Here is a 14,107-nt window from a genome sequence, read left to right on the forward strand (position 1 = left end):
CATGATCGTCTGTGTGTCACATGATCGTCTGTGCATCACATGACCGTCTGAGCGTCACATGACCGTCTGTGTGTCACATGATCGTCTGTGTGTCACATGATCGTCTGTGTGTCACATGATCTTCTGTGCATCACATGATCGTCTGTGTGTCACATGATCGTCTGTGTGTCACATGATCGTCTGTGTGTCACATGATCATCTGTGCGTCACATGATCATCTGTGTGTCACATGATCGTCTGTCTGTCACATGATCATCTGTGTGTCACATGATCGTCTGAGCGTCACATGATCGTCTGTGTGTCACATGATCATCTGTGCGTCACATGATCGTCTGTGCGTCACATGATCGTCTGTGTGTCACATGATCATCTGTGCGTCACATGATCGTCTGAGCGTCACATGATCGTCTGTGTGTCACATGATCGTCTGTGTGTCACATGATCATCTGTGTGTCACATGATCGTCTGTGTGTCACATGATCATCTGTGTGTCACATGATCATCTGTGCGTCACATGACCGTCTGAGCGTCACATGATCGTCTGTTTGTCACATGATCATCTGTGCGTCACATGATCGTCTGTGTGTCACATGATCATCTGTGTGTCACATGACCGTCTGAGCGTCACATGATCGTCTGTGTGTCACATGATCGTCTGTGTGTCACATGATCGTCTGTTTGTCACATGATCGTCTGTGCGTCACATGACCGTCTGTGCGTCACATGACCGTCTGTGCGTCACATGATCGTCTGTGTGTCACATGATCGTCTGTTTGTCACATGATCGTCTGTGCGTCACATGACCGTCTGAGCGTCACATGATCGTCTGTTCGTCACATGATCATCTGTGTGTCACATGATCGTCTGTGCGTCACATGACCGTCTGAGCGTCACATGATCGTCTGAGCGTCACATGATCGTCTGTGTGTCACATGATCATCTGTGTGTCACATGATCGTCTGTGCGTCACATGATCGTCTGTGTGTCACATGATCGTCTGTGTGTCACATGATCGTCTGTGCGTCACATGACCGTCTGAGCGTCACATGATCATCTGTGCGTCACATGATCGTCTGTGTGTCACATGATCGTCTGTGCGTCACATGACCGTCTGAGCGTCACATGATCGTCTGTGTGTCACATGATCGTCTGTTCGTCACATGATCATATGTGCGTCACATGACCGTCTGAGCGTCACATGATCGTCTGTGTGTCACATGATCGTCTGTGTGTCACATGATCGTCTGTGCATCACATGACCGTCTGAGCGTCACATGACCGTCTGTGTGTCACATGATCTTCTGTGTGTCACATGATCTTCTGTGCGTCACATGATCATCTGTGTGTCACATGATCGTCTGTGCATCACATGACCGTCTGAGCGTCACATGATCGTCTGTGTGTCACATGATCGTCTGTGTGTCACATGATCATCTGTGCGTCACATGATCATCTGTGTGTCACATGATCGTATGTGCATCACATGATCGTCTGTGTGTCACATGATCGTCTGTGTGTCACATGATCGTCTGAGCGTCACATGATCTTCTGTGCGTCACATGAACATCTGTGTGTCACATGATCGTCTGTGCATCACATGATCGTCTGTGTGTCACATGATCGTCTGTGTGTCACATGATCGTCTGTGTGTCACATGATCATCTGTGCGTCACATGATCATCTGTGTGTCACATGATCGTCTGTCTGTCACATGATCATCTGTGTGTCACATGATCGTCTGAGCGTCACATGATCGTCTGTGTGTCACATGATCATCTGTGCGTCACATGATCGTCTGTGCGTCACATGACCGTCTGAGCGTCACATGATCGTCTGTGCGTCACATGACCGTCTGAGCGTCACATGATCGTCTGTTTGTCACATGATCATCTGTGCATCACATGATCGTCTGTGTGTCACATGATCGTCTGTGTGTCACATGATCGTCTGTGTGTCACATGATCATCTGTGTGTCACATGACCGTCTGAGCGTCACATGATCGTCTGTGTGTCACATGATCGTCTGTGTGTCACATGATCGTCTGTTTGTCACATGATCGTCTGTGCGTCACATGACCGTCTGTGCGTCACATGACCGTCTGTGCGTCACATGATCGTCTGTGTGTCACATGATCGTCTGTTTGTCACATGATCGTCTGTGCGTCACATGACCGTCTGAGCGTCACATGATCGTCTGTTCGTCACATGATCGTCTGTGCGTCACATGACCGTCTGAGCGTCACATGATCGTCTGTGTGTCACATGATCATCTGTGCGTCACATGATCATCTGTGCGTCACATGATCATCTGTGCGTCACATGATCGTCTGTGTGTCACATGATCATCTGTGCGTCACATGATCATCTGTGCGTCACATGATCATCTGTGCGTCACATGACCGTCTGAGCGTCACATGATCGTCTGTGTGTCACATGATCATCTGTGCGTCACATGATCATCTGTGCGTCACATGATCATCTGTGCGTCACATGATCATCTGTGCGTCACATGATCATCTGTGTGTCACATGATCGTCTGTGTGTCACATGATCATCTGTGCGTCACATGATCATCTGTGTGTCACATGACCGTCTGAGCGTCACATGATCGTCTGTGTGTCACATGATCGTCTGTTCATCACATGATCATCTGTGCGTCACATGATCGTCTGTGCGTCACATGACCGTCTGAGCGTCACATGATCGTCTGTTCGTCACATGATCATCTGTGTGTCACATGATCGTCTGTTCATCACATGATCATCTGTGCGTCACATGATCGTCTGTGCGTCACATGACCGTCTGAGCGTCACATGATCATCTGTTCGTCACATGATCCTCTGAGCGTCACATGATCGTCTGTTCGTCACATGATCATCTGAGCGTCACATGATCATCTGTGTGTCACATGATCATCTGAGCGTCACATGATCGTCTGTGTGTCACATGATCATCTGAGCGTCACATGATCATCTGTGTGTCACATGATCATCTGTGCGTCACATGATCATCTGTGCGTCACATGATCATCTGTGCGTCACATGATCATCTGTACGTCACATGATCATCTGTGCGTCACATGATCATCAGTGCGTCACATGATCATCTGTGCGTCACATGATCATCTGTGTGTCACATGATCATCTTTGCGTCACATGATCATCTGTGCGTCACATGACCGTCTGTGCGTCACATGACCGTCTGTGCGTCACATGATCATCTGTGCGTCACATGATCATCTGTGCGTCACATGATCATCTGTGCGTCACATGACCGTCTGAGCGTCACATGATCATCTGTGTGTCACATGATCGTCTGTTTGTCACATGATCGTCTGAGCGTCACATGATCGTCTGTGTGTCACATGATCGTCTGTTTGTCACATGATCGTCTGAGCGTCACATGATCGTCTGTGTGTCACATGATCGTCTGAGCGTCACATGATCATCTGTGCGTCACATGATCGTCTGTGTGTCACATGATCATCTGTGTGTCACATGACCGTCTGTGTGTCACATGATCGTCTGTTTGTCACATGATCGTCTGAGCGTCACATGATCGTCTGTGTGTCACATGATCGTCTGAGCGTCACATGATCGTCTGTGTGTCACATGATCGTCTGTTTGTCACATGATCGTCTGAGCGTCACATGATCGTCTGTGCGTCACATGACCGTCTGTGTGTCACATGATCGTCTGTGTGTCACATGATCGTCTGTGCGTCACATGACCGTCTGAGCGTCACCTGATCGTCTGTGCGTCACATGATCGTCTGTTCGTCACATGATCGTCTGTGCGTCACATGACCGTCTGAGCGTCACATGATCGTCTGTGTGTTACATGATCATCTGTGTGTCACATGATCATCTGAGCGTCACATGATCGTCTGTGTGTCACATGATCATCTGTGCGTCACATGATCATCTGAGCGTCACATGATCATCTGTGCGTCACATGATCATCTGAGCGTCACATGATCATCTGTGCGTCACATGATCATCTGTGCGTCACATGATCATCTGTTCGTCACATGATCGTCTGAGCGTCACATGGTCATCTGTGCGTCACATGATCATCTGTGTGTCACATGATCATCTGTGCGTCACATGATCATCTGAGCGTCACATGATCATCTGTGCGTCACATGATCATCTGTGCGTCACATGATCATCTGTGCGTCACATGATCATCTGAGCGTCACATGATCGTCTGTGTGTCACATGATCATCTGTGCGTCACATGATCATCTGTGCGTCACATGATCATCTGTTCGTCACATGATCGTCTGTGTGTCACATGATCATCTGTGCGTCACATGATCATCTGTGCGTCACATGATCATCTGTTCGTCACATGATCATCTGAGCGTCACATGATCGTCTGTGTGTCACATGATCATCTGTGCGTCACATGATCATCTGTGCGTCACATGATCATCTGTGCGTCACATGATCATCTGTGCGTCACATGATCATCTGAGCGTCACATGATCGTCTGTGTGTCACATGATCATCTGTGCGTCACATGATCATCTGTGCGTCACATGATCATCTGTTCGTCACATGATCGTCTGTGTGTCACATGATCATCTGTGCGTCACATGATCATCTGAGCGTCACATGATCATCTGTGCGTCACATGATCATCTGAGCGTCACATGATCGTCTGTGTGTCACATGATCATCTGTGCGTCACATGATCATCTGTGCGTCACATGATCATCTGTTCGTCACATGATCGTCTGTGCGTCACATGGTCATCTGTGCGTCACATGATCATCTGTGTGTCACATGATCGTCTGTGTGTCACATGATCATCTGTGTGTCACATGATCGTCTGTGTGTCACATGATCATCTGTGTGTCACATGATCGTCTGTGTGTCACATGATCATCTGTGTGTCACATGATCGTCTGTGCGTCACATGATCATCTGTTCGTCACATGATCATCTGTGTGTCACATGATCATCTGTGCGTCACATGATCATCTGTTCGTCACATGATCATCTGTGTGTCACATGATCATCTGTGCGTCACATGATCATCTGTGCGTCACATGATCATCTGTTCGTCACATGATCATCTGTGTGTCACATGATCATCTGTGCGTCACATGATCATCTGTGCGTCACATGATCATCTGTTCGTCACATGATTGGCTGAAAGTTCAAGTTCATGTTTTATATGAACATTAAAAACAACCTTTTGATGAAGAAATTATTGGATTCAGTTGTTAAAAACTTGTGAAATGGTTGAAACAACGTTTTATAAATAAGGTGATGAACTTGCACAGGTGAGTCCACAGGTGAGTAAGTAAGTAAGTAATATTTATTTATACAGCGCTTTTCGAGACCAGGGTCACAAAGCGCTTAAACAATCAAAACAATATTCAAAAAAGTACATACTTTAAAGATCAAGATAATACTGAGAACAACACAGGAGTTCTAGAAATTCAAGGAAAAGCCTGAACAAATAGAAACTGGCAGCCAGTGAAGAGTTTGAAGGAGAAATGTGAGTTCTTCTACTAGAGCGGCTCAGAGTTCTGAATCAACTGCAGACGAGACAAGATCCTTCTTGTTAAGACATGAAAACAAACTGTTACAATAGTCCAGACGAGAAGAAACAAACACATGGATTATAAGATCCAGATCATGTTGTGACAACATTTTCCTAAGTTTAGAGATTTTTCTCAGTTGAAGGAAACAGTTTCTGGTCAGTTTTCTTCAGTGTTGAACAAGAGACATGTCTTTATCAAATACAACACCCAGGTTTCTCAGGCTCAGTTTGACAGACTGACCTAAGTCACTCAAGTACTGACTCAACCCTGAACCTTATCATCAACAATCACCAGAGTTTCAGTTTTGTCCACATTAAGCTGTAAAGTGTTTTCACTCATTGTTTGATTTCTAGCAAACAATTGACTAAGCTGTTCAGCCTCTGGAGCTCAGTTGGATCAACAGAGCAGTAGAGCTGGATGTCATCAGCAAACATGTGATAAGAAACATCAGGAAATCTCTGAATGATTTTACCAAGGGGAATCAAGTACAGCAAAAACAATAAAGGACCCAGAACAGAACCTTGAGGGACTCCACACAACAGATCTGCCGATTCAGACCTCATTTGATTGACAGATACACTAAAACTGCGCCCAGAAAGGTAAGATGAGAACCATTCTAACACAGACCCAGACAGTCTTCATCCCTCAGTCTTCTCAGCAGGATCTGGTTCAACTGTGTCAAAGGCTGAGGACAGATCCAACAGAACCAGAACATCATGATGTCACTGGACACCTTCAGTAAGACTGTCTCCGTAGATGTTTACGGAAGCCAGACTGAAACTTCTCATGGATGTCGCTCTGATCCAGGAACAGCTGCTCAGACACCACCTTCTCCAAGATCTTGGACAAGAAAGGGAGCTTAGAAATAGGCCTGAAATTACTGAGGTCAGTCGGGTCTAAGCCTGGCTTTTTGAGCAGAGGCTCCACAATGGTTTAAATGTATTGTTAAAAACCCCTGTGGAAAGGGAGAGGTTCACCATATTGGTAACTCAGGGGCCAATTACATCAAATACTTTGATAAAAAGCCTACAAGGAGTCCAGAAGTGAGTCCACAGGTGTGTTCACAGGTGTGTTCACAGGTGGGTCCACAGGTGTGTCCACAGGTGCGTTCACAGGTGTGTTCACAGGTGTGTTCACAGGTGTGTTCACAGGTGTGTCCACAGGTGAGTTCACAGGTGTGTTCACAGGTGTGTTCACAGGTGAGTTCACAGGTGTGTTCACAGGTGAGTTCACAGGTGTGTTCACAGGTGTGTTCACAGGTGTGTCCACAGGTGTGTTCACAGGTGAGTTCACAGGTGTGTTCACAGGTGTGTTCACATGTGTGTCCACAAGTGAGTCCACAGGTGTGTTCACATGTGTGTTCACATGTGTGTCCACAAGTGAGTTCACAGGTGTGTTCACAGGTGTGTTCACAGGTGTGTTCACATGTGTGTTCACAAGTGAGTCCACAGGTGTGTTCACATGTGTGTTCACATGTGTGTCCACAAGTGAGTTCACAGGTGTGTTCACAGGTGTGTTCACAGGTGTGTTCACAGGTGTGTTCACATGTGTGTTCACAAGTGAGTCCACAGGTGTGTTCACATGTGTGTTCACATGTGTGTCCACAAGTGAGTCCACAGGTGTGTTCACAGGTGAGTTCACAGGTGAGTTCACAGGTGTGTTCACATGTGTGTCCACAAGTGAGTCCACAGGTGTGTTCACAGGTGTGTTCACATGTGTGTCCACAAGTGAGTTCACAGGTGTGTTCACAGGTGTGTTCACATGTGTGTCCACAAGTGAGTCCACAGGTGTGTTCACAGGTGAGTTCACAGGTGAGTTCACAGGTGTGTTCACATGTGTGTCCACAAGTGAGTCAACAGGTGTGTTCACAGGTGTGTTCACATGTGTGTACACCAGTGAGGCCACAGGTGTGTTCACATGTGTGTTCACAGGTGTCTTCAGAGGATCATCATGTGACTCTGGTACTGACCACTGCAGCACTTTTCAGCAGTGACTTTGATTCTGGCTGCTGAGGTGTGACTTGAGGTGTCGTGTGCAGCTTCATGCTCACGTTGCAGGGGCAGCCCTGGGGGGTGGGGGGTGTCCTTGTAACCCCCCGACCACACACACACACACACACACGCACACGCACACACACACACACACACAACCTCAGCACGATTGACGCTCCTGCATCTTCTCACTCCAGGTCTCAGATCAGCCGGACGCTTGACAGACGCGTGTGCCAGTGTGTGTGTTAGTGTGTGTGTTAGTGTGTGTGTTAGTGTGTGTGTGTGTGTGTGTGTGTGTGTGTGTGGGAGGGGGGGGAAATGCTGGGGTAACCAGCCCAGTTATTCCTGGATCACTGACAGTGTGTCAATGGCTGCAGATGCGTCGCAAAGGAAGGCTCTGAGATACCAACAGACTCTGGTAGGTTAACCTGTGCTTCACCTGTGCTTCACCTGTGCTTCATCTGTGCTTCACCTGTGCTTCACCTGTTTTTCACCTGTTTTTCACCCGTGCTTCACCCGTGCTTCACCTGTGCTTCATCTGTTTTTCACCCGTGCTTCACCTGTGCTTCACCTGTGCTTCACCTGTGCTTCACCTGTGCTTCACCTGTGCTTCATCTGTGCTTCACCTGTGCTTCACCTGTTTTTCACCTGTTTTTCACCCGTGCTTCACCCGTGCTTCACCTGTGCTTCATCTGTTTTTCACCCGTGCTTCACCTGTGCTTCACCTGTTTTTCACCCGTGCTTCACCTGTTTTTCACCCGTGCTTCACCCGTGCTTCACCCGTGCTTCACCTGTTTTTCACCCGTGCTTCACCCGTGCTTCACCTGTGCTTCACCTGTGCTTCACCTGTGCTTCACCCGTGCTTCACCTTTGCTTCACCCGTGCTTCACCTGTTTTTCACCCGTGCTTCACCTGTGCTTCACCTGTTTTTCACGTATGCTTCACCGTGCTTCACCCGTGCTTCACCTGTGCTTCACGTATGTTTCACCTGTGCTTCACCTGTGCTTCACCTGTGCTTCACCTGTGCTTCACCCGTGCTTCACCCGTGCTTCACGTATGTTTCACCTGTGCTTCACCTGTGCTTCACCTGTGCTTCACCCGTGCTTCACCCGTGCTTCACGTATGTTTCACCTGTGCTTCACCCGTGCTTCACCTGTGCTTCACCCGTGCTTCACGTATGTTTCACCTGTGCTTCACCCGTACTTCACCTGTGCTTCACCCGTGCTTCACCTGTGCTTCACCTGTGCTTCACCTGTGCTTCACCTGTGCTTCACCCGTGCTTCACCCGTGCTTCACCCGTGCTTCACGTATGCTTCACGTATGTTTCAACCGTGCTTCACCTGTGCTTCACCTGTGCTTCACCTGTGCTTCACCCGTGCTTCACGTATGTTTCACCTGTGCTTCACCTGTGCTTCACCTGTGCTTCACCCGTGCTTCACCTGTGCTTCACCCGTGCTTCACCCGTGCTTCACCTGTGCTTCACCCGTGCTTCACGTATGTTTCACCTGTGCTTCACCTGTGCTTCACCTGTGCTTCACCCGTGCTTCACCTGTTTTTCACCTGTGCTTCACCTGTGCTTCACCTGTGCTTCACCTGTGCTTCACCCGTGCTTCACCCGTGCTTCACCTGTGCTTCACCTGTGCTTCACCTGTGCTTCACCTGTGCTTCACCTGTGCTTCACGTATGTTTCACCTGTGCTTCACCCGTGCTTCACCTTTGCTTCACCCGTGCTTCACCCGTGCTTCACCTGTGCTTCACCTGTGCTTCACCTGTGCTTCACCTGTGCTTCACGTATGTTTCACCTGTGCTTCACCCGTGCTTCACCTTTGCTTCACCCGTGCTTCACCCGTGCTTCACCTGTGTTTCTCCTGTGCTTCACCCGTGCTTCACGTATGTTTCACCTGTGCTTCACCTGTGCTTCACCCGTGCTTCACCCGTGCTTCACCCGTGCTTCACCCGTGCTTCACGTATGTTTCACCTGTGCTTCACCTGTGCTTCACCCGTGCTTCACCCGTGCTTCACCCGTGCTTCACGTATGTTTCACCTGTGCTTCACCTGTGCTTCACCTGTGCTTCACCCGTGCTTCACGTATGTTTCACCTGTGCTTCACCTGTGCTTCACCCGTGCTTCACCCGTGCTTCACCCGTGCTTCACCCGTGCTTCACGTATGTTTCACCTGTGCTTCACCTGTGCTTCACCCGTGCTTCACCCGTGCTTCACCCGTGCTTCACGTATGTTTCACCTGTGCTTCACCTGTGCTTCACCTGTGCTTCACCCGTGCTTCACGTATGTTTCACGTATGTTTCACCTGTGCTTCACCTGTGCTTCACCCGTGCTTCACCCGTGCTTCACCCGTGCTTCACCTGTGCTTCACCCGTGCTTCACGTATGTTTCACCTGTGCTTCACCTGTGCTTCACCTGTGCTTCACCCGTGCTTCACCCGTGCTTCACGTATGTTTCACCTGTGCTTCACCTGTGCTTCACCCGTGCTTCACCCGTGCTTCACCCGTGCTTCACCCGTGCTTCACGTATGTTTCACCTGTGCTTCACCCGTGCTTCACGTATGTTTCACCTGTGCTTCACCCGTGCTTCACCCGTGCTTCACCTGTGCTTCACCCGTGCTTCACGTATGTTTCACCTGTGCTTCACCCGTGCTTCACGTATGTTTCACCTGTGCTTCACCTGTGCTTCACCTGTGCTTCACCCGTGCTTCACGTATGTTTCACCTGTGCTTCACCCGTGCTTCACCTGTTTTTCACCTGTGCTTCACCTGTGCTTCACCTGTGCTTCACCCGTGCTTCACGTATGTTTCACCTGTGCTTCACCTTTGCTTCACCTGTGCTTCACCCGTGCTTCACCCGTGCTTCACGTATGTTTCACCTGTGCTTCACCTGTGCTTCACCCGTGCTTCACCCGTGCTTCACCCGTGCTTCACGTATGTTTCACCTGTGCTTCACCCGTGCTTCACCCGTGCTTCACCCGTGCTTCACCTGTGCTTCACCCGTGCTTCACGTATCTTTCACCTGTGCTTCACCTGTGCTTCACCTGTGCTTCACCTGTGCTTCACCTGTGCTTCACCCGTGCTTCACCCGTGCTTCACGTATGTTTCACCTGTGCTTCACCTGTGCTTCACCCGTGCTTCACCTGTGCTTCACCCGTGCTTCACGTATGTTTCACCTGTGCTTCACCTGTGCTTCACCCGTGCTTCACCTGTGTTTCACCTGTGCTTCACCCGTGCTTCACCTGTGCTTCACCCGTGCTTCACGTATGTTTCACCTGTGCTTCACCTGTGCTTCACCCGTGCTTCACGTATGTTTCACCTGTGCTTCACCCGTGCTTCACGTATGTTTCACCTGTGCTTCACCCGTGCTTCACGTATGTTTCACCTGTGCTTCACCCGTGCTTCACGTATGTTTCACCTGTGCTTCACCTGTGCTTCACCTGTGCTTCACCCGTGCTTCACGTATGTTTCACCTGTGCTTCACCCGTGCTTCACCTGTTTTTCACCTGTGCTTCACCTGTGCTTCACCTGTGCTTCACGTATGCTTCACCTGTGCTTCACCTGTGCTTCACGTATGCTTCACCTGTGCTTCACCCGTGCTTCACCCGTGCTTCACGTATGTTTCACCTGTGCTTCACCTTTGCTTCACCTGTGCTTCACCCGTGCTTCACCCGTGCTTCACGTATGTTTCACCTGTGCTTCACCCGTGCTTCACGTATGTTTCACCTGTGCTTCACCTGTGCTTCACCTGTGCTTCACGTATGTTTCACCTGTGCTTCACCCGTGCTTCACCCGTGCTTCACGTATGTTTCACCTGTGCTTCACCTGTGCTTCACCTGTGCTTCACCTGTGCTTCACCCGTGCTTCACGTATGTTTCACCCGTGCTTCACCCGTGCTTCACCTGTGCTTCACCTGTGCTTCACCTGTGCTTCACCTGTGCTTCACCCGTGCTTCACCCGTGCTTCACGTATGTTTCACCTGTGCTTCACCTGTGCTTCACCCGTGCTTCACCCGTGCTTCACCCGTGCTTCACCCGTGCTTCACCCGTGCTTCACCTGTGCTTCACCTGTGCTTCACCCGTGCTTCACGTATGTTTCACCTGTGCTTCACCCGTGCTTCACCCGTGCTTCACGTATGTTTCACCCGTGCTTCACCCGTGCTTCACCCGTGCTTCACCCGTGCTTCACCTGTGCTTCACCCGTGCTTCACGTATGTTTCACCTGTGCTTCACCTGTGCTTCACCTGTGCTTCACCTGTGCTTCACCTGTGCTTCACCTGTGCTTCACCCGTGCTTCACCCGTGCTTCACGTATGTTTCACCTGTGCTTCACCTGTGCTTCACCCGTGCTTCACCCGTGCTTCACCCGTGCTTCACCCGTGCTTCACCCGTGCTTCACCTGTGCTTCACCTGTGCTTCACCCGTGCTTCACGTATGTTTCACCTGTGCTTCACCCGTGCTTCACCCGTGCTTCACGTATGTTTCACCCGTGCTTCACCCGTGCTTCACCTGTGCTTCACCCGTGCTTCACGTATGTTTCACCTGTGCTTCACCTGTGCTTCACCTGTGCTTCGCCTGTGCTTCACCTGTGCTTCACCTGTGCTTCACCTGTGCTTCGCCTGTGCTTCACCTGTGCTTCACCTGTGCTTCGTGCGATCACATGACTCTTGAATCCGTGTTTCTTTCACGTGTTTGAGAGGAAAATATAAACGTTCATAACATCTTTAAACGTGTCGTTCACACGCGTGACAGACGATCAATATGTTGATACATGTTTACATACTTTCAAGCTTTGATTTGATCCAATGAAGATAATCTTTGATGATCATTAACTTGGAACTAATGTTGTGTTATCAGTATTATCTTGATCTTTAAAATATATACTTTATTGAATATTGTTTTGATTGTTTAAGTTCTTTGTGACCCTGGTCTGAAAAAGCGCTATATAAATAAAAATTACTTACTTACTTACTTACTTAAATATAGTTAGTAATTTATATTAACTTATGTTATTAACTTATATTAACTTATAATGTTATTAACTTATATTAACTTATAATGTTAATAACTTATTCTAACGTATAATGATATTAACTTATAATGTTATTAACTTATAATGTTATTAACTTATGTTAACTTATGTGACAACACAACAACACAACAACACGACAACACGACAACACTACACATGAATTGCCTGTGATGTGTGACAGGTGAATAGATGTGTGTGTGTTGTGTGTGTATCTTGTAGTTTCATCAGCAGCTTCTACCTGCTCAGGTGTGAACATGTAACAATCATCAGTAGTTATTATTGTGTAACAACCACTCGAGGATCATCTCTATGTTGCTTCAGCTGCTCTTGAACTGAAGCTCGTCTCGTCATCATGTGACTCGAACCTTGATTTATGATCATTATTATTATCATTATTATTGTTATTATTGTTATTATTATTATTATTGTAATTATTATTATTATTGTTATTATTATTGTTATTATTATTGTTATTGTTATTGTTATTAATATTATTATTGTTATTATTATTATTATTATTGTTATTATTATTATTATTGTTATTGTTATTGTTATTGTTATTATTATTATTATTATTGTTCTTATTATTATTATTGTTATTGTTATTGTTATTATTATTGTTATTATTATTATTGTTATTATTATTATTGTTCTTATTGTTATTGTTATTATTATTGTTATTATTATTGTTATTATTATTATTATTGTTATTATTAATATTGTTATTGTTATTATTATTGTTATTATTATTATTATTATTGTTATTATTATTATTGTTATTGTTATTATTATTGTTATTATTATTATTATTGTTATTATTATTATTATTATTGTTATTATTATTAATATTGTTATTATTATTGTTATTGTTATTGTTATTATTGTTATTCTTATTATTATTGTTATTATTATTGTTATTCTTATTATTATTGTTATTCTTATTATTATTGTCTCTTATTATTGTTATTGTTATTATTGTTATTCTTAGCTCCACCTGATGATCTGACCCTTCCTGTTTGAATCTAACTTTATTGCTACTTCACTGTACGACGATCTGTTCAGGATGAACTGGGTCAGAACCAGACCATCTCTGAGTCTCAAAACATTGACAGTTGAGGTCGTGTCGAGTGTCTCGAGCTACGGTGGCTGTGAAGTTCAAAACTACAAACTCACAACATTTATGTTCTTTTCTTCAATGTGTTTTCAAACTTTATAAAGTATTCAACTAGTGTTTTTAATGTAGTTCTGAAGGTTTATCTTTCAATGATCTGACGGCACTGATGCACGTGTGTAGCTTTCATGACACACAAGTGTGTGTTGATGAGACACAAGTGTGTGTTGATGAGACACAAGTGTGTGTTGATGAGACACAAGTGTGTGTTTGTGAGACACAAGTGTGTGTTGATGAGACACAAGTGTGTGTTTGTGAGACTCAAGTGTGTGTTGATGAGACACAAGTGTGTGTTTGTGAGACACAAGTGTGTGTTGATGAGACACAAGTGTGTGTTTGTGAGACACAAGTGTGTGTT

The 14,107-nt window shown here is 46.6% G+C and overlaps 1 protein-coding gene across 1 annotated transcript in view; it reads left to right on the plus strand.

Annotated features, from left to right (window-relative positions):
• Positions 1-7,867: 7,867 nt before the first annotated feature.
• clcn1b (chloride channel, voltage-sensitive 1b) overlaps positions 7,868-14,107 on the plus strand; it is a 48,279-nt gene continuing 42,039 nt past the window's right edge. The window contains exon 1 of the mRNA XM_087812397.1: positions 7,868-7,965. Coding sequence (XP_087668523.1) covers positions 7,915-7,965 — 51 coding nt within the window. The 5' untranslated portion in view covers positions 7,868-7,914. The remainder of the gene's footprint in view (positions 7,966-14,107) is intronic.

This window comes from Callionymus lyra, chromosome 17 (genome assembly GCF_982586985.1).
Source record: "Callionymus lyra chromosome 17, fCalLyr1.hap1.1, whole genome shotgun sequence".
Classification (NCBI taxonomy): domain Eukaryota; kingdom Metazoa; phylum Chordata; class Actinopteri; order Syngnathiformes; family Callionymidae; genus Callionymus; species Callionymus lyra.